Source organism: Sinocyclocheilus anshuiensis, unplaced genomic scaffold, assembly GCF_001515605.1.
Source record: "Sinocyclocheilus anshuiensis isolate Anshui unplaced genomic scaffold, SAMN03320099.WGS_v1.1 scaffold1228, whole genome shotgun sequence".
NCBI lineage: Eukaryota > Metazoa > Chordata > Actinopteri > Cypriniformes > Cyprinidae > Sinocyclocheilus > Sinocyclocheilus anshuiensis.
This window is the reverse complement of record NW_015547716.1, coordinates 369,384-391,193: the sequence shown is the minus strand read 5'-3', so window position 1 is coordinate 391,193 and position 21,810 is coordinate 369,384. Positions and strand designations below refer to the sequence as shown.

Here is a 21,810-nt window from a genome sequence, read left to right as displayed (position 1 = left end):
GATTTTGCGATGAAATATGAGCCGGTGTGGGATTCACTCTGTAGAAATGTCCTCTGATGAATTCACTGCAAACACTGCAGCAGTGCCCTGAAATACAGTGAGAGCGTCTCCATCTCTCAGAATCAGAAGAGTAGAATATTGTCATCATGCATGGATACATCAGCTGCGTTCCTAATATAATACTAGCATACTGCGTCAGCACACAGTGATGTACTGTGCTACTGCCGTCACATCAGGAATAGTTCATCCAGAAATGAAAATGTGCTCACACTCAGGTCATCTGAGTTTAGGATGAGTTTGTTTCTTCATCAGATTTAGCATTACATCACTTGCTCACCAATGGATCCACTGCAGTGAATGGGTGCCGTCAGAACCAATCCATCAAGACATTTTTAACAAAAAGCCCATTAAGTCCATAATCCATAATAACGCTTCCTCCAATGAAAAAGTGCATCTGCTGTTGTCTCTCGCATCAAAATCCAGCCACATAAGTGTTTAGAGCTGTTTAAACGCTGCTTGATCTGTGCCGATTTCTCTCCTGATTCACACCAGAACACTTTTTCACTGGAGGAAGCGTTATTATGGATTATGGACTCGTATTTGAGTTAAAAAGGTCTTAATGCTGGATTTGTTTCAGCTTTTGTCTTCTCCAGATGTTAACTGATGGACTGGAGTGCTGTGGATTACTTGTGGATTATTGTGATGTTTTTATCAGCTGTTTGGACTCTCATTCTGACGGCACCCATTCACTGCAGAGCATCCATTGCTGAGATACTGATGCAATGCTACATTTCTACAAACCTGATGAAGACACAAACTCATCCTAATCTCAGATAACCTGGGTGTGAGCACGTTTTCAGTTTGGAGGAACTATTCGTTAAGGTATGAATTCCATCTGAGTTATCAAATCATAAATGAAAATGTTTATATTTTTGCCTGATATCTAGATGATTGCATAATAGTACATACTGCAGTAGTATGATAGTGTGCTATTGTGAACACAGCCTGGTTAATCGTCCTCCGAGATCTGTACAGACGCAGCCGTCTGCTTCAGTCAGGCTCGTTTAGTCTCTAGTAAACTGAAGCGTGGTTCATGAATCAGCGGATCTCACACGAATGAGTTCATGGCGTTCACCAGAGATGGAGGCGTCGCCTCTTTATCCGACCTCCCGCTATACTGTCCGATAAATGAGCCGTCCTCGTTGAACTGCGTGTCTCCGGAGTCGACTAAACTGTCATCACTGCCGTCGCGCTTAACGCTTCCACTGGACGGAGTTCGGCTCCCTTTGAGCGGTTTATGGTCCTCGTCACTAGGAGAAAAACCACATGCAGGTGAATCATGACGCAAATCAAACTCAAAAGATGGATGGCACACACATGCAGGATCAGTGTCACATGTGCAATCACATACATGTGACAGGATGAGAGACAAAACCTGCGTGAACTTCAAAACAAGCGTTAAAGCATCATGGGAAACTAACAGAGGAATAAAGGTGGATGAAGTGCAATCAATATCTCAGCATCTGAAGCGTGAAGATGAAAAACAGATTCATCAAGCCGTGATTCAAACATCAGCCTGAACATGATCATCATGACACAAAGCCTGATTCCTGAAGCACCAGCTGAATCTGAGCGAATCATTCAAAGATTCTGATTCATTCGACAAACTTCCTGAAGACACTCCTTCTGCTGGTGCTTCATGAACGAAGCCCATCAGCTGCGATTAAAACACAAACAGATTGAGGAAAAACCTCAAATCATACATGAATCATGAATGGATGTAGCCACACTTCCCATGAAACGAGTAAGTTAGTACAGGTAACTAGAGAACAGACAGGCTCATACTGTATAATGCTCTCATATACATGTTTTTCTCTGGTTTTATTATTATTATGTTTTTTTGTTGTTGTTCTGAATTTGTTGATACAATTTCAGAATCATTTGGCACCAATTTAATAATTGTATTACATTTTTTTTTTTTTACTTTTAGATATTTTTAAAGTAATACTAATAGTACTACTACTAATAATAATAATTTTAAAAAGTCCAAAAATACTGTATAACCCCAGTAAATAAAAAAAAAATGCTAAAAGCATTTAATCTGAGTAGTTTTTATACAATCTTCGAGCATACAGCTCTTTTAAGGGCCGTTCACTCAGAACACGTCTTTGCATCAAGCGCAGAATGCGAGGCCTTGAGATGTGCTTTTGAGACGTGACTCAATAATGTAAATAAAAACAGTTGCCATGCCAGCTTTCTACTGTAAACAAAAACTTGCAACGGTTGCCCCGCCCCCGGGGTCTTCTGATTGGTCCACTGTTCTGGAATTGAGATTGATAAGCGGATCTGCTTAAGAGACGCGAGAGCAGCGGTCATACACTCTGTTTAGTGCGTTTACAAAAAAATGGAAAAGTAGCGCATTGGAATGGAAAGACGCGTTCTGTGTGAACGGGCCCTTACTCTGTCCGTGATTCATTCTCACTGCATGTTCTCGGGCTGGCGATGATGTACATGTGTGTGATCCTGGAATGGTTGTGTTTTTCTCCTCTCGCATGCAGATTCCCGCTTACCTTCCCACATTCGACCGGCACTTAACGAAACGGGAGGAACGAACGCCAGCGACTCAGTCTGTGCGAGCGTCACAGCAGATGCGATTCAGAGCTACTAAACATCACATACTAAGAGCAGTAATGTGGATCTGATGAGTCTGTGTTCATTCACAGCAGCTGAGTCAACTCTGATTCACGATCGTTTAATTACTGAGTGTGAGTTTGTTTCGGATAGCATTATCATTCAAGGATTGAACGATCCTGTAATCCACACTCATATTTTGCATTTACATTTTGGCAAACGCTGACTTACACGAACATTCAAGGTAAAGATATGATCATTGTTGGTTGTAATCCATTACAAGTAATGCGAGTTACGTAATCAGATTACTTTTTTCCAAGTAACTAGTAAAGTAACAAATTACTTTTTAATTTACTAGACAATCTGAAAATATTTTCACTTAGAAAATTATTGAAATATTAATTTAAAATCTCAGGGGACATTAATGGAACAATTTCATTTATTTATATTGTAATTTCTAAATATTTAATGTAAATATCTGTATCTAAAATGCCGGTTTGTGTCAAGTGAAGAGCAGCTGTCAGATTCACATCATTGACCAGCGTTATGAGGAACACTGTATGCTGAGGACAGATCAACATCTGCAATAATGTCCAGCGTATAAAAAGGAAATAATTTAATAAAGCAGGGAATATAAAGAACATTGCTATACAGGAGTAAAGTGCGTTCGTTCGTCTCTCTCCTGCACGCGTGCAGAATAACGCAGGAATAGACTTTAAATGGCAAACCAGCCGCTTCAGTTCAGATCTGACGTCATTATGGACAAACATCTGCAGGGTTATTCTGGATCAAGGAAGAAAAGGATGCAGAACTATATTCTGATACAGTAAATACGCTGCTGGATCATCAAGTTCACTGATGCGATCATCCTGGAGACGAGAACCTGATTGAGTCCCGCAGGATCTGCATCAGACCAGCAGCAGATCAGACGATGAAGGTGACGTCGTGGAGAAGTTCTCATCCGCTCTCCGTCTCAGATCGGTGGGGTCAGTCTCCTGAGGGGTCAGAGGTCAAGGGTCAGGTCGGAGCTCTCTCACCTGTACTCTCCAAACGTGATATCATCGTCCTTCATGGGCTGGATCTCCGGGTCTCCGTGAGCATCTTCCTTCTCTTTAACTGAGACAAACATCAGAGTCACACACTGGCATTTATCATTGAAACAACAGATAACCCTAACCCTATTTCTGACTTGTTTTCCAGTACAAATATCTGAACATTCTTAAGTCAAGATGCATTTAGTGGAGAAACAAAATGACAGAAGATATCAAGTCTTGTTTTCTAAACAAATGCATCAAAATTAAGTGTTTATATTTAAAACGAGACAGAATATCTGCCAGTGGGATAAAAAAAAAAAGTCAAATCTTTTCTTTTGTCACATTCCTTCATTTTGATTAAATATTACTAGTTTAAACTTTTGGAAAAAAAAGGAGAAACATGTGCACGTTTGAACAGTTATACACAATTGTTCACAATAAGATAATTAGCCTGAATTTAGAAAATAAATAGAGCCGTTTTTAGGGTTATTTTTGTTAACTAAAATGAAGACCATAAAACAATGTTACTTGAAACAATTTAAACGCTAACTGAAATAAAATGATAAAACTTAAACTTATTTTATTTCAGCTAGTTGCCAAGGCAACATTTTCCATTTTTGTTTAGTTCAACCTAATTTACAAAATAAAAAAAATAAATAAATAAAAAAACTATAAATATTGTTAAAAAAAACCCTGCATTTTACTCAATTTCTATATTGTTTTGGTATGTCAGAAGGATACTTTTTTTTTTTGAACAACAATTTTTATCTTCAAAGATTGTCATACAGGTTAAGACAACAGTTCAATTTTTCATTATAACTGAATAAAAAAAAATACATAAATGAATTCAACAATAACCCAATACCCTTAAAAAAATAAAAATAAATAATAAAAGAAAAGAAAAGAAATAAAAAAGTACTCCAATGACATATATGTATATACTACATGTCTATATACTTTCAATGTCCATCAATTCCACAAAAGAGTCACCATCTAGACTCTCCAAAAAATCATTGAACACTTTCCAGATGGACCAAAATACATGAATTTTGTTTTTCAAAAAATAGGTCATCTTTGTCATAAGGATACTTACAATATTTATCAGCAGTGCTGACAGTATCTGTTCCTTGTTTTGTAAGTTGTTTGTAGTGGTTTATTTTTAATTTTGTTTTTGTGAACAAAAAGAAAAAGAAAAAAGAAAACCACAAAAAAACAAACAAGAAAATTGCTAAAAGCACTTAAAAATACAAAAACTTTAACTAAAATCAAATTGAAAACAGAAAGTATAACGATAAAGACTATAACAGTATATCAGTGATAATAAAATAATGCTCACCTGGATATTTGCCGCCCTTGTTCCTCTTGATGAAGCAGATGATGAGCAGGATGAGGATGAGCAGAGCGATGGCCGACATCAGACCGATGAACCAGCCCTGAGTGGCGATGTCCACCTGCGGACTCACCATCGCTGAGGAAGAGTAGGAGGAGGAAGAGCATGAGACGTGAGCAGATCTTCAACTTTAAACAGCTCGATCCAGCGAGTCACAGAAGATCAGACGCCATGAACACAGTCATGAGAGACAAACACGAAGAGGGAAACTCGATCGGCACTGCAGAAATCATGTTCTTCATCAGTATTTCTGTCTCGTTTTACAGTACAAATATCTGAACTTTCTTATATCAAGATACATTTACATGAGACACAATGCAGAAATTCTGAGAAATTGTGTTCTTCTTTCAGCATAAAGTCAATTTTGATGCATTTTTCAGAAAAAAATACCTAATGTCTTAATTTTGCATCTCAAGTAAATTTAAGAATGTTGAGATATTTGTACTGGAAAGCAACTCAAAAATACTGAATAAGAAAATCACATTTGCAGTTCGTATTGATTATGGGATACAATCATGCTGATCAATCAATAAACAATAACAACTGAGCCACATTATGAGCACAGACGGACTCGTGCAGGACATACAGACGTGCGTCATGCGCTTCAACATCTCAACACAACGGCCGTCATGCAGCACAGCCGTCAGATATCCCACAAGGCCTTGAGGCTGAGATGAAGCCTCACCTGGGACCTTAACCAACAGCTCCTCAGAGTGATGGACCGCTTGGTCGTCATGACCCCGGGCCACCACACGCACCTTGTAGGCCAAACCTTTCTTCAAACCCTTAAGAGCGTGGAACTGAGAGCCGTTGACCTTCTCTTTGTGCCAGTCTTCATCACCTGAGGGTTTCCAGCACAACAGGAAGCACTTCAGCGTCCTCACAATCAAATACGGGTAAGTTAGCTCTAGTCACCTGCTGTGTCAATCTGGAGTTAATTCTGACTACCCACCTACTACAGCGCTCCAATAATCTACAAAATAACTAAACTGTTGTGACCCTTTGGTGAACTACTCTGCAAAAACTCATGTTCATCCTCAGTGGTTTTGTCTTGTTTTCCAGTATATAAGATACATGTACAATGACATCAGATACGATCTGAAGGTTTTTAAGATGTTTTCAAAATGAAGTGCGTTTATACTTAAAACAAGAAAAAATATCTGCCAATGAGGTCAGAAAAATAAACTTAATTCAAAGGGAAAACAGGATTTTCTAACCCGTTCTGCACTTTTTTGTTGTTGTTGTTGTTTTTAGGTGAGACACCGCAGGCAAAACCCTTGTTTTTTCATGCACTGCTCAATTTTTTTCAGACTAGTGGAAAGAAAATGTCCAAATGCACATATAAGTGTTTATTTTATTTTATTTATTGAGTTTTATTCCTCTCTATATTCTGAAGGTTTTTACTGAGGGGTTTGTTTATATTTCATTCACACTGATTTATACAACATTTTATTCCTAATAACATGGCGAAAATGCACGTATTTAAAGGTAATGAGTTTGTTTCTCCACTTCAGCTGCACTTACACCAAAACTTAGAGTTTTATTCCTCTCTATATTCTGAAGGTTTTTATTGAGGGGTTTGTTCATATTTCATTCACACTGATTTATACAACATTTTATTCTTAAAAACATGGTGAAAATGCATGTATTTAAAGGTAATGAGTTTGTTTCTCCACTTCAGCTGCACTTACATACACCAAAACGTACGAGTTTTATTCCTCTCTATATTCTGAAGGTTTTTATTGAGGGGTTTGTTCATATTTCATTCACACTGATTTATACAATAGTTTATTCTTAAAACATGGTGAAAATGTATTTGTTTTTATAAATTATTGAGTGATAGAGAGAGAAGTCCAAAATCCCCTTTGTAAAAACCTTAACTTTAATGTCAACAAAATCCAACAATAATTTTCAACCTGGCGTTATCCAAAGTTCAGATTTTGTGGAAATGTTTGCCAATTAGTGCACATTTAAATATAACATTTCAGAAAACTTAACATACTGTGATTAATCAACTGGGGAAGTATGGTGATATGATATCTAGTAGCTAATTTTTTACCCTATTCACCTGTAGTTTCTTATTTTAAGTATAAACACTTCATTTTGATCAATTTCTCAGACAACACGACTTTATATCTTCTTAATATGCTTCTTGATATAAGAATGTTTAGAGATTTGTACTGTAAAACAAGACAAAAATACCAAGTAAGAACATTATTTTTTGCAGTGTACCCTGCTGAACAGACGGGTCACCATCAGCACTAACCAGCATTAACTAGCGTGGAGGTTGATCTGTTCAGCGGGGTAGATGACTGTGTATTAGTTACTACAGGAGCTCTACTCATGGGAATGTATATGTTTAGCGTTTCATCATAATCGTCCTCACGACACATGCATACAAGATTCTTACTCTTGTCTATAATATATTCAACATAAAGGTGTTTCTCGGGGCCCCAGTATTCCCAACTGATCAGCGCTCCATCCTCGCTCACGGATGAGCTGACGTTCCCAAACGCAGGAGCGACCGGTGGCGCTGAGAGAGAGAGAGAGACATCATCAGCCCATCACAGTGACCTCTGACCTCCAGATCAGTGAGTGTCAACGATGCACTGACATGAGCGGCACTGTTTACAAGAGATCCAAACACAATGTGAGTAGCGTAATAACATGTGACGTTAACGTGTAGAAGCGGGGCTAGTGATGATGTCACTACTGTAGGAGAGAAGAAGGGTATTTATTCTTGTTTATAAAAACTTAAAATTAAAAAAAAAGAACGCGTTCTAATTAAAAAAGAATCAGAGCTGGATCATGAAGGAAAACACCCACTGTACAGTGTTTCTCACAGGATTTAGTGAGATATGAATTTTTGGGAAGCCAAGCAATTGTAATGTATTAACAGCACAGTCCTACATCTTGAAAAAAAACATTCTGCTGATTTGCAAAAAAAAAAAAGCATAATATTGCCTATTTTGATGATGTGTAGTTTAAAAATATCAATAAAAACTTTTCATCGCATAGTTATTTTCACAAAATAAGAATGTAAATCTTTCAAATTATATGCATCAGCTTTAATGCACTTATCAAAACAACAAAAGCAGTCAAATGCCAAAAGTTTGACAAAAAGAAGTATTGGAAATGTATTATTTATCATACAATTAGTTAAATAATGGAGTGGAGTTGGAAAATATGTTCAAATACTCCATTTAATGTAAAAAAAACCTTGCAAAATAAGTTAAATATTTTTTTTTCCCACAAAATGTATAATTCTCTGTCTCTGTTTGGATCCAGTAAAATACAAGACTTCTTCACTGCACAGATGGGTGTCAAAAGCAAAAATGCTACAAAATTAATCAAATTTGAGAGCAAAACAGACACTATTTCAGCAACCTAAAATTAATAAGAAACAGGTATTGGATTTCATTCAGCAAATATGATGCAGGATGGTGTAATAATAAAAACTATTATTTTATTAAATAAAAAAAAAAAGATGATTATTATTATTATTATTTTATAGTTATTTTACTTACTAACAAAATCAATTTATTCACTAGCAAGTGTTAAACCATCAAGCTTTTATTTTGGTGGAAAACAGCAGGGAGACAGGTTTACGAACATGTCTCATTACAAATCTACTGAAATGCTGTAATCATCTGTTATGCCAAAGTGAAAATAAAGCATTACCTGGTGCATGTTGTGTTCCCAAATGCATGTTAAACTTGCAGCATGAGCGGAGATTGAGTTCGCTGCATTTACTGAGAACCGAGACGCTGAGAACACTAGAACTGCTCGTGTGTAAACGAATACAGTGCCGCGATTCACTCTAAAACACAGCTGACAGACTATATATTTCACTGATTGCAGGTACATATGAACAGAATCTACATCTGAACATCAGTCCTGCTGTAAACACTATGAACACGGACAACACGCGGCTCGTTTCTGTCGTAAACTAAGCAGGTGTGATGAGACTCTGCTGTCTTACACAGACCCACAAACATGAGACGTTCAAAAGACAAGTCGAAGTAGAAGAGTAAACAGAAAACACATAAAACTGACACACACTAAAGAAACAGCTGTGCACCCTATCTAGTGTACGTACCTCTGTCGAGGACAGTGACGGCCTCCTCGGTGAGCGCGGGACCGACTCCTCTCTGCGTTCTGGCACTGATATAAAACTTGTAGCGTGTGCTGTGAAGGAGGTTGTACAGCGTGAAGCTGCTCTGATTGGACGGCAGATCCAGCTCCTCCAGCAGACCCAAATCACTTTTGCTGTCAACTGGAGGCGTGACAGGAGCGGAAAGGGGCGGGGACACGTTACTTTTCATTCCTTAGACAGCATGTCTACTATTTTCAGTACAAGAAATAAAAAAATAATGCAACTCTTAAAAAAGTTCTTGTACTAAAACTCTTTCAACTCAAAAAATAATGAAACCCTTGATGGAGATAAATGTTGTGATTAGGGCTGGGTCTCGATTTAGATGTCCCGATTCGATTCGATTTCGATTAGCAAGCTCTCGATTCGATTCTTGGTTCGATTCTCGATTTTTTTTATTACATTCAGTGAATATAGTTTTAATACAAATGCTATTGATATTTCTAAAAAATTATTTTTTAAAATTAATTCACCATTTGTAAACTGATTTGTAAACATCAGTTTACAACTGGTGAATTAATAAAAATAAATTAAGAGCCACATGCCTGTATTTTAAACCTATTCTTTTTTGAATAGGGTCCTTTTTTAAACAATAATAGGGCCCTATAAAATGTTCTTCTTAATGTTTCTGGTAATCAGATGATGGTCTAAAATATTAATTTCATTTATCCTAATCAAATGAAAATTAAACCCTTTTAGTTTTTGGCAAACAAAGTGCTGCACAACAGAGGTTTACTGTTAAAATTAAAAAGAAAACAAATGTGATTATTCCTATAATTCTGTATGTGTGTGTCTGTGAGTGAGTGACTTTTTTACTGCATTGTAGTTGAATTATTGATTTTATTTTACACAGTTACACAGTGTTACAGTCACACCAGTTCATAGGTGTGTGTGTCCGCGTGTGTGTGAGTTGGTGTGTTGATTTTGCACTCTAGATGTTTTAGAGTTTCACCCCTTCATTGCTGTGCAATGTTTTTCTGCATTGTGGGGGATTTGTAGATTGTACACACAAACATTTTCTGTATTTTCACCCCCATTTCCCATTCATTTCCTATGGTCGGTCATTTTTGAGCATTTTGATCATTTTTACGACCACTTAGCTTTTTCGAATCATGCCCTCATTTTTTTTTGTGTTCACATACCAAGTGCCATTAATGTCACCAAGTTTCATACCATTCTGGTGAAGCTACGATTTTTAAAAATTCTAAATGTAAAATTCTCCGGTCAGAAGTGACCGAAGACCGCACAAGGGTTAAAAATAAAGATTTGTTAATATTTATTAGTAGTAGTAGCATTGTTGCTACATTGAGTCTTAAGACTGCTAAATAGTAATATTTCTGACACAGTTTCTTCACGTTAAACCAAACTTTTATTTTGACGGGTTGCCATGTGAGGAACTTGCAGCTGCTGTGTATGTGATATTAGGGTGACCATATTTTTTTTAGGTCCAAAAAGAGGACATGTCCGGGGAAAAGAGGACGTATGGTGACCCTAGTGATATGACGGTAGTTTTCTCAAATTAAATGGTAAAATGTTAATGAAGTGACTGTCAGAGCAGCTGGAGATGATATTTGTGTGTTCATATCGTCATATAGTGAGACGGCAGAAGCTGAAAACACAGCGAGCGTCGTCTGCGCTTTAGTATGTGTGTAGTAAACAAAGTCTGTGCCATCCGCCATTCATTCATTCATTGTGGAAATCATGGTGCCCCATGTGTGATGTCGAATGCTTCCACAGATTTGTAGTATTTCTATAGCATTTCACCTGAGCATTGCAAATCACGCACATTGCTTTGTTCTTGGTTCTTGTCAGCCGTGATAAGCGCTGAATGAATGACTTTCTGTTGTAACATCGCGCAAGGTAAATAAGAGGGTGACATCTAGTGGAGAAGACTAATGATAAGATTCACGTTAATCAGATCTTGTTTTAAATGTTTGCTGAAATAAATACCAGAAAAGATAGATTTGCGGCTTTTGAGAATCGATATCGAATCGACGTGATTAAAAAAAAACAAAAAAAACGATTAATCGAAAAAGCAATTATTTTTTTGCCCAGCCCTAGTTGTGCTGCTGCATAAGCTTGTGGAAACCCCATCAGATCAACATTAGATTGTGTGTCTTTCTTATTGGCAGGCAGTGTAGTTACGGTTCCCGTTGTGAACGGGTCATAAAGCAGTAAACCGCAGTGACGCTGCACAGGTTTTCTCACCGGTCTGATATTTGAAGGTGTATCCGGACAGACGGCCGTTCCTCTCGTGAGGTGGACCCCATTCCAGCGTCAGAGAGTCCAGATCTAAAGCAGAAACCTTGAAGAAGGACGGTGCGCCTGGAACTGGAACACAAACACACAGCATCCGTGTTAAATGACTGTAGCACCTGTGCGGCCTTCTGTACAGCTTTGGGTCGAACAGTCCGGTTTTAAATACTTTATCCAGTGGTATATGATTAATAAATAAATAGATTAAAACATAGCCCAAGTCAATAAATGATGCACATTTTAAACACAATATTGTCTATTTCAACGGTTTTGTTCCAAAAAGAAGGTTTGCATCTCCAGTCAACACAGTGGTGTTTTGTTCTTGAATGAAACAGTGAATGATTCAGTGACTCATTCATTAAGTCACTTGCTTCAGTCTTGAATTAATCAGCTGTTTGAAGGAATCAGTTGAATGAATGACTCAATCAATGACTCATTCATTAAGACAGTGACTACCACCTACTGATGGTTTTAGTTTCCTATTTCATATGATTTTATTTTCTATATTTAATATATTTTGTATTTAGAATATTATTTATGCCATCGTAAAGATCCATCTAAATGCCACTTCAGATGCAGATTCTGTATCTTTTGCCTGATTTGACTTGATTGGCAACAGCTCTTTAATGCCTTATTCTTATTACATGTATTAAACAAAAATAAATTAAAATGTAAATGAATGGGGACACATGCATTTAAAAAGGCTAGAAAGGCTAGTTGCCTTTACAAAGGTCAAAATGCCTCTTGAAATGGATTTAAATATCAGCCCTTAATGGAAAAGTATGCGTTGCTGCTGACAGTTTTGAGCGTGTTCTCTGTTGTAGAAATGTTGCCGCTGCTCTTACCGCCCTCGGGTGTCTCGAAGCGCTGCAGGGTGCTGGAGGGACCTTCTCCTCGGCCGCTGAAGGCCGTCACCTCCAGGCTGTAGACGCTGTACGGCAGCAGGTCAGGCAGTTTCCCGCTGGTTTTGTTGGGGCTGAAGATCTCAGTCCTGTGTTTGCCGTGATGAGAGTTGTGTCGGTGTAAACTGCGCTCACGATGGTAATGCACCTGCACACGGACAACAGTGCAACCTCCGTTAAAGGCTTTCTACCATCCACCTGCTCTCCATATCCTCCCAGCATGCACTAGTCTGAGCGTGATCAATACTGAGATGGTTTTAATGTTTTTATTCATCCATTTGTGTCTCCTAAAGAGTGTGTCATTAGACTTAGTGGTATGTATTTTATTTTTATGTAAATTTTGTAAATGTGAATGTGAATTACAGCTGCTCAATTACCGCAAACATCACAATCATGGTTATTTTGGTCAATAATTGGGAAAAGTCATGCATTTATTGAATTTTTAAAAACAATTTTTTAACACTTGGTTATTATAGCTAAATAAAACTAAAACAAAAAAATGCAATTTCATTACTTGAAATAAATTAAACATTAACTGAAATGAAATAAAATATTAAAAAATGTAACTTGTTAAATTTCAGCTAGTCGTCAAGATAACATTTCACATTTTTGTTTAGTTTAAGTTAAAGTACAAAAAGAAATAAACTAAAACTAAAATGTCCTAAAAAATAAATAGACATAAAAACACACAAAAACTAATAAAAATGAAAAAAAAAAAAAACGAAAACTTTAAACAGAAAATATAATAACTATACAGTTTCAAAATGATTTAGTTAAAATATTAACTAAATCTATAATAGATATATAATTCAACTGAAAAACAAACAAACATAAATTTAAAATAAATTTAAATTAGATAAATTAATAAACATTAATAATAATTTGAGAATTGAGAAAAGAGAATGTAGTTCAATAATCATTTGATCTTGTTTTCATAATTATGTTTAGAAATAACCTTTGATTAATCGTGAGTATCTGCGATTAATCGTGAGTATCTGAATTTGAGTATCGGCGGGTCACATGACGAGAGGAGAGCCGTACCTTATAGCCCTGCAGTCGGCCGCGCACGGATTCGGGCGAAACGGGGCTCCAGCGCACCTCTGCTAGCGTGCTGTTCAGCACCAGGACACGCACGTCACCCGGAGCTGCTGACGGAACTGCACAGGTGAATTCTGGGATTAGCAGCGTTCCGCTAGACAAGCGTATAAAGGTGTGTGAACTGCTGAAAGCATCACTCACAGTCCTCTCCGGAGTATCCAATCACAGCGCTGGGTTTGGGTCCAGGACCGTAATCGTTCAGCGTCTGAACCAACACCTCGTACGGCACAAACGTGGGAGTCCCCGACACAACGAACTTAGAGACGTTAGCCACGCTGACCGACGTCCAGTCCTTCTCCATGTCCTGCTGACGCCACATGACCTTATACTGCAGGCCGGGACCATTGGCCTGCAGAGGCGTCAGCGGCTGCCCAACACAAACACAAACATGTTAACAAGCATCCAACAGAACGGCTTATACATACATGAACTTCATCTCCACAGAGCCATTAATTTGAGAAAACTATCATCAGATACACACAGAAACTGGTTTAACACGAAGAAATTATGTAACCCTTCTGAAATTAATAATAAAAATAAAATAATTACAATTTAAATTTTTTCAGGAATGTCACATAATTTTCCTCCATGTTTTAATTTTGACAGTAAACCTCTGTTGTGCCACTTTGTTTGATAACAAAAAAGCAATTGTTACATTTACTTTTTATTACATTTTAAAAGATTAAATAAATGCTTAATGTTTTATGCCTTCATTTGATTACCACGGTTTTTGATAATGCATTTGTATTAAATCATAAATACAGAAAAATGAAAACAGACAACACAATTCCTGAATAAATAAATAAATAAGACCCTATTTTTGTATTTTAGTTGTTAATGTTTTATTAATTTAATTGATTAGACATGATTTTTGATTATTACAATTTTATTAAACTATTAAAATGTAAAAAGCACAATCGGACATGTGGGATTTGGGATTTTCTTTTAAGCGAAAAAAAAAAAGGAGTTTGGGGAAAAAAATTAAATTAAAATTTCATAGGGCACTAATAAATTTATTTTTGTAACTATTGATAAAGTGCTATTAATTTAAATACAGAAAAATGAAAACAGACAACACAATTCCTGAATAAATAAATAAATAAGACCCTATTTTTGTATTTTAGTTGTTAATGTTTTATTAATTTAATTGATTAGACATGATTTTTGATTATTACAATTTTATTAAACTATTAAAATGTAAAAAGCACAATCGGACATGTGGGATTTGGGATTTTCTTTTAAGCGAAAAAAAAAAAGGAGTTTGGGGAAAAAAATTAAACAGATTTCATAGGGCCCTAATAAATTTATTTTTGTAACTATTGATAAAGTGCTATTAATTCACTATTAATAAAGTTAAATCATAATTTCAATTAAACAAAAAAATTATTTATTTCAACAAAATTAATTTGAAACAAAACCTGAATTTAGGAAAAATAAAAGGGATTCATAGGGCTCTAATGAACATCATGGGTTAACATCGTTTATATCATCATATGAGGTGTTTATTAATAATCAACGTCTCACCTTCCACGTGATGACCAGATTATTGTGTTCGGTGCCATGACCTTTGACCTCAGTGGGGTTCTCGTCAGGAGCTGTAGGTATTAGAGATGCGTTAGAGACGAGTGGATGAACACTAATGTGAGCGTGAACACGCGTGTGCCGTACCTGCGGGGCTGGTCCTGTACTGGTGCGAGGGCATGCTGGGACGGCTGAAGCCCACATTATTGAGCGCCAGCACTCTGAAGCTGTAGTGGACGTACGGAGAGAGCTTCAGGTGAGCCGTGGTCTTGGTTCCAGGAACCTCCGTCAGATTGTGCCACACGCCGCTCTGGTGGAGAGCGTCCTCATACTGGATCAGGAACTCTGACACGGCAAGAACACAAGGTCATTCAGAAAGCATCCTTACACCCAACAGAAATGCAGAGATCTTTAAAAGCATGCACACAGGTGTGTGTGTGTGTGTCGTACTCTTGATAGGGCTGTTGTGTTCGTCTCCAGGTGTCCAGGTGAGCTGAACGCTTCTTGCTCCCGGATCCGTCAGCTCCAGATCGGTCGGCGCTCCCGGCTGCTCTGTAGAGTTAAATACCACTAATAAATAATAATATAGTAATACATCTTATTTCTATATTGCCTTCGAGAACCCAAGGGCACTTTACATAATACAAATAATATAGTTATATAATCAAGACAACACTGTGAACAGGCAGTCAGATGGTGATCATATAACATACAAGACAATAACCAAAATAAAACCCAAAAAGAAACAATCAATAAAACATATTGTGAATTTAGTTCAGTCTTAAAGGTCTGGAGTGAGGAGACAGCACAGAGGTTTTCAGTCAGCTTATTTCAAAGCTTAGAAGCTGAAATGCTGAACACCCTACCAACATCAAACTAATTCTCAGAACTGGATCTAAGAGTGCAGGCAGGAATGTAAGGGTGCATTAATTCGGTAAGATATGAAGGTCCTAAATGGTAGACTTAAAAACTTGGACAAGAAAGAATAGGAGCCAGTGCAGTGCTGAAGGATGGGAGTGATGTGAGCTAATTTATTTTTCAATGTAATTGAACAATGAGCAGCAGAGTTTTGAACTAGATGCAAGCAATTAAGGGCTTTAGTGGGTTGGCACCAAAACAATGAGTTACTGTACAATAGTTCAGATGCAAGGTTAAAGCATGGATAACAGTTTTGGCATCTTTGTGATTTCGCAAAGGTCATATGAACAATTTTGTGAAGGTAGAAAAGCAAGATTTAACAAACTGGCAGATGTGAGGTTTAAAGCATAATTTGGAATAAAATAATACCCCAAGATTCCATACAATGGGTGAAGAATTTACTGTAACTCCATCATTATGTGAATGAAGGTGTCATTTTGGGAGGAGATAAGGGATTTAGGGCCTACTAAAAGGATTTCTGTTTTGTCAGCATTCAGTTTTGAGAAGTTTTCAGCATCCATAGTTTGAGATCTCATAGGCAGGAAGTCATGGAAATGGGAGGAAAAACAGAATTGGGCTGTACAGTAAGATAGATTTGTGCATCATCAGCATAAATATGGAGGTTCAGACCATGAGGCTGAATGATCTGACCAAGAGGAAGCATATAGATTAGAAACAGAAGTGGACCGAGAACCGAACCTTGAGGTACACCACAGGAAACGAGATCTGCTGATAACAGATAGTCGAGATATAATACTGAATGGCAATATGTATTAAAAGCCGCACTCAGATTAGAGGAGCAGAAGGATGAGGGCACCAGAGTCAGAGGTCATTCACTACTCTTAAAAGAGCAGTATCTGTACTGTGGAGAGGACGAAAACCAGACTCAAATGGTTCACAAATTGGACTTGTCTAAATTAGACAAATTAGTCCTTTTTCTGATACTTCTAATATACATAAAGGGGAGGTTGGAGATGGGTCTACAGTTACTCAGGACTGTGTTATCAAGCACTGGGGTTACATCAGCTATTTTTAGTCCAGTAGCAAGGGATCTGTTTATCGTGTGGATGATAGGTAAAAAAAGATAAGGCAGAATGTTTTTGACCCTGTGTGTTGGTACTGGATCAATCTTGAGTTGATCCAATATCAACACAATTATAGAATTTGATTTAACAATCAGCTATTCAATCTCAGATGTATTGGTGAGTAAAAAGTCTAGCAGGGAAGTAGAGAATTCTGGGGAAGCAAATTAAGGGAAAGATAGATAGATACTGTAAATTTACTGTAGAATAAATGTCTGAAATTTCTGTAGAGATGGTGGTTTAACAAGTTTGTTGATCTCAGAGAAAAGAGTCCTGGATTTACACTGCTTTTTTAATGATAGCATGCAGTGCTAAGTACTTTTGTCAACATAAACATGAATCAATTCATCAACTCATGATCACATGATCAGACAAGCACATGCTGCGTGATGACATCATCAGCTGCATGTCTGCACACGCACAAATTAAAGCGCATTCACGTGATGAGTCATGCAAACTCTACATACGCCTTCATGTGGAAATCAACAGAACGACTCCAAAGCCAAATCAGAAGACAGATCAATGTGATCACACAACAGCATGCTCCATGAACCTCACCACACACAAGCCCAGGGCATTATGGGATGTGATGAGCTGTGTGTTTACCGTAGAGCACTGCGGGAGTGGGCGGGGCCTCTGAGTGGGAGGGGTTAGAGGAGTGAGGAAGAGATGTGTTAATTTACAGACAATTACACACTTCTAGCTAAAATTATTCTAAAATGCACTATTCTGTCAATGTTTATTTGCTTTTAATTATTTATTTAAATTTTTATTCATACATTTTTAAATTGTATTTATATTTTAGTTATTCATTACAATCAACTGCTTGTTATTTAAATCATTGTTTTTATTATTTTATTCCATCAATTGTTATTTATTTAGATAGTTTAATCTTGTTTTTAGTTGGATTTTCTGTTAATATTTTAAAATATTGTTTCTTATTTTTATTTATTGATTTTAAATCAACTGTTATTTATTTATTTATAACAAATGTATTTATTTAAACAAATTTAGATTTGTTTGTTTAAATTATTTTATTATTTATTTGACTTTTTAAAAAATTTAAATAAAAACAATTACCTTGTTTTCTATTATGTTTTTCTCTATTTTTAAGTTTTTTTTTTCTATGTGTATTGTAATTTTTTTATTTACTTATTTAAATAATTGTATATTTATTTAAATACATTTTTATTTATCTATTTAGCTAGCTTATTATTATTATTATTATTATTATTATTATTATTATTATATTAGTTGGCTTTTCTGTCAATAAAATCCCTCGTATCTGAATGAATCCAGAGAGACACTGGATCTAGTCACTCGGTTAGCACACAAACACTCACCGACCACCGTGAGCTGAGCGCTGGCCGAGTCCTGGTCCAGCGTGGTGTTCATGATACACGTGTACGTCCCTGCATCGCTCTCTGTGACGTCTGTGATGGTCAGACTGTCCGAGTCCACTCTAAACCTGTTATCAGACACAAAACCCTCAGACCGGCTCCCCACAGTACATTAGCGCTGATGCTTCAGAGCCGCTTCATCAGCAGACACTCAAACTGATCCTGTGAACGCTAATGACACCTAAAACCTGCAGACTTCACCTGTCAGTGATTCTCATCATTTCTACAACATCTACTCAAACTGTTACTCACCTAAAAGTGTTTGAAAGACAAAAATATGAAATATTTTGTTGCTCATTTCCGGGATATACTATGAGATGACTTTAACCCACATATTACTGTACGTTCAGGGTCAGTTTGACCCGATTTTTGAGTTGTAAGAAATACTGGTTAACCTTGTATGTCTTTCTTGAAATGTTCAGACTTTTTCTAATTTTGACTCATAAACATACCAGCAAAGTTTAAACACTCTGAAATGTTGTGGAATGTGTGTATGGAATGTATAATATGATTATGACCCGGATATTTTATGGTTAAATGCAAATGCAAATGAAAAAAAAAAAAGAATTGATGTTGGAACATTTCTGCATTTGGCAGATGCCTTTATCCTTGAAACTAAATGTGCATATTTATTATCAGTTCATGCATGTTCAGTTTGCTGGAAATCAAACCCATAATCTCGCTGTTGCGAGTGCCACACTCTACTTCAGGAAACACACAGAAGAAGTGCTTTTCCACATTTTTTCTGTTTAAAATGTCTTGCAAATATTAGAAAATGGTGCGAATACGAGTTATAATATTCACAGCTTATGAAAAAAGTTTTAAAACTTTAATGCATTTAAAAAAATAAAATAAAATAATGTGTGGGAAGTATTGGTGCTAAAAGTTATAACCACATTTATTTCATAATAGTGTAATTTTTGGGGGATTGCATTGATCAGTAATTTTCACCCAGAACATAACGATTGTACCCAGTATTTGAACAGGTTAAAAATGATGAGCTGAGAGGTGAAAACACCATCAGATTATGACATGATCAGACAGTGTGTGATTCTCAAACCTCTCATCATCAGGCAGCTCTCCGTCATCCTTCAGCCAGGTCATGGTGGGCACGAGGGACGGGTCGTGCTTGGCTTTACACTCAAACACCACGTCCTGGCTCCTCTGGACCACCCGGTACTCCGGCGGCCTCAGGATCCTCGTGGGCTCTGAAGAGAGAGACGCTACGGATGAGCAAACCTCAGCACACTCTCATCCAGTCAAACCAGAGGTTTGGACCCTGATAACGTCACACAAAGCAGCGTTCATCGTGAGTTTCCATCTCTCATCAGGTCTGATGATCCACCGATGGATCGTTTCCTAATGCTCTTAATACAGCACACTTCCTGTTGTGCTCTTCAGAGACGCACTTAAGTGCCATTTGAAAAGTGAAAAACATGCAAGCTAAGGCCTGGAGCCTCTAAACACGATGCATGATGGGATAGTGGAGCCATTAAGACCAATATCCATGTCTGTTCATTTTAAAAGTGCAGCATGAGCACGCACTGAAACACTCTCACAACTCACAATATTTTCTCTTGGTTAGACAGAATTATTTAGACCAGCGTTTTTCAATCTTTAAGATGCCACGGACCCCCAAATATAATTATCCACAACCTAAAATTTAAAAGTCAGCTATATATTTTCATGTATAAAAACTAAAATTATGCTGTGGAAAAATTAATCTGTAAAATATTATTTGAAAAAAAAAAAAAAGTTTATATTGTTGTATATTATTTATTTATTTGTTTATTTTCATCTTACATCATTATTTATTTATATCATTTTTAATCATTTATTGATTTATTTAAATCATCAATAATTATGTACAGTATTTATATAAATCATTTTATTATATATTTAAATAATATTTTAGAATGTATTAATCTATATAAGTTATATATTTAACATTTATTTTAATACTTGTTTTACTCATTTAGTTAGTTTAATAATATTTTATCATTTATTTATTTAAATAACTGTTTTTAAATATTTATTTTAATCCATTTTTATGGTTTGTTTAAATTTTAATCCATTTTTATAATTGATTTATTGAAATAATATTTTTTAATATTTAGTTATTCTTTTAATTTATTTAAATAATTTTTATTTTTTATTATTTTAGTTCAGTTATTATTATTATTATTTTATTATTAGTTTTTCTCTATTTTTTTGTTTGAAAATCTCTAATTTAGAGGACTGAACAGTGATGAAGGGGCTCAGTGCTGAATCCCTCACCTTTGACCTCCAGGTAGACGTGGTTCTCGGAGATGCCGAGGTTATTCCTGGCCACGCAGGTGTATTTCCCACTGTTTGAGGGTTGAGACATGTCGATCTCCAGCGTTCCGTTCTCATGGAAGACATAAGCATTTCCCTCCAACATGCTGGAGCGGCTGTCCTTAAACCTGGTGAACACAATCCCATCATGCACTGTGGTTTATACATGGACAGACTGATAACAACTGGCCTCAAATTTCCACAGCCAAAATAAATCATGAGAGATGGCCCACAATGCACTGCAGCAGAATCAGGCCTGCAGTTCTCTAATGAAGGCTGATTAAAATGAAAAGCTCCAGTAAACAGTCTCACACACACACACCATGTGATGGTCGGGACGGGCGAGCCGAACGTCACACACTCCAGCAGCGCAGGTTTGTTCATAATGACCTGATAGACTATATTAGGCAGCGTTAGGACTCTGGGCGGCTCCGCTGGAACACAAACAATGCCAGATGATCATCACTTACACTTTTACTTCATATGTGTGACCCTGGAGCACAAAACCAGTCATAAGGGTACATTTGTGGAAATTGAGATTTATACATCACGTGAAAGCTGAATAAATCAGCTCTCCATTGATGTATGGTTTGTTAGGATAGGACAATATTTGGCTGAGATACAACTATTTGAAAATCTGGAATCTGAGGGTGCAAAAAATCTAAATATTGAGAAAATCATCTTTAAAGTTGTCCAAATGAAGTTCTTAGCAATGCATATTACTAATCAAAAATTATATTTATAGCAAGACATTTACAAAATATCTTCATGGAACATGATCTTTACTTAATATCCTAAGGATTTTTGGCATAAAAGAAAAATGGATAATTTTGACCCATACAATTTGGCTATTGCTACAAATATACCTGTGCTACTTATGACTGCTTTTGTGCTCCAGGGTCACATTTAATATTTTATCAATATTTTAGGACAGTAAAATCATGACCTTTTTCAGATGTAACAAATCAGGACTGGTGTTTATGTGCTTTGTTGTCATGGAAATAATGTCAGAATGCAGCAAACCTTAACAATTCTAAACACTTCAGGCTTTATTTCTAATACCATATTGGCCCGAATATAAGACGACCCTGATTATAAGATGACCCCCC

The 21,810-nt window shown here is 36.6% G+C and overlaps 1 protein-coding gene across 1 annotated transcript in view; it reads right to left on the bottom strand.

The window, feature by feature from the left end:
• Positions 1-786: 786 nt before the first annotated feature.
• LOC107704199 (neuronal cell adhesion molecule-like) overlaps positions 787-21,810 on the bottom strand; it is a 43,243-nt gene continuing 22,219 nt past the window's right edge. The window contains exons 13-30 of the mRNA XM_016507085.1: positions 21,024-21,135; positions 20,663-20,829; positions 19,446-19,593; positions 18,329-18,453; positions 17,592-17,621; positions 15,436-15,537; positions 15,133-15,330; positions 14,989-15,059; positions 13,606-13,831; positions 13,408-13,523; positions 12,310-12,514; positions 11,417-11,539; positions 9,155-9,331; positions 7,466-7,588; positions 5,741-5,896; positions 5,002-5,133; positions 3,669-3,747; positions 787-1,310 (exon numbers count right to left, since the gene is read on the bottom strand). Of these exons, the coding sequence (XP_016362571.1) occupies positions 1,109-1,310; positions 3,669-3,747; positions 5,002-5,133; positions 5,741-5,896; positions 7,466-7,588; positions 9,155-9,331; positions 11,417-11,539; positions 12,310-12,514; positions 13,408-13,523; positions 13,606-13,831; positions 14,989-15,059; positions 15,133-15,330; positions 15,436-15,537; positions 17,592-17,621; positions 18,329-18,453; positions 19,446-19,593; positions 20,663-20,829; positions 21,024-21,135 (2,492 nt within the window). The 3' untranslated portion in view covers positions 787-1,108. The remainder of the gene's footprint in view (positions 1,311-3,668; positions 3,748-5,001; positions 5,134-5,740; positions 5,897-7,465; positions 7,589-9,154; positions 9,332-11,416; positions 11,540-12,309; positions 12,515-13,407; positions 13,524-13,605; positions 13,832-14,988; positions 15,060-15,132; positions 15,331-15,435; positions 15,538-17,591; positions 17,622-18,328; positions 18,454-19,445; positions 19,594-20,662; positions 20,830-21,023; positions 21,136-21,810) is intronic.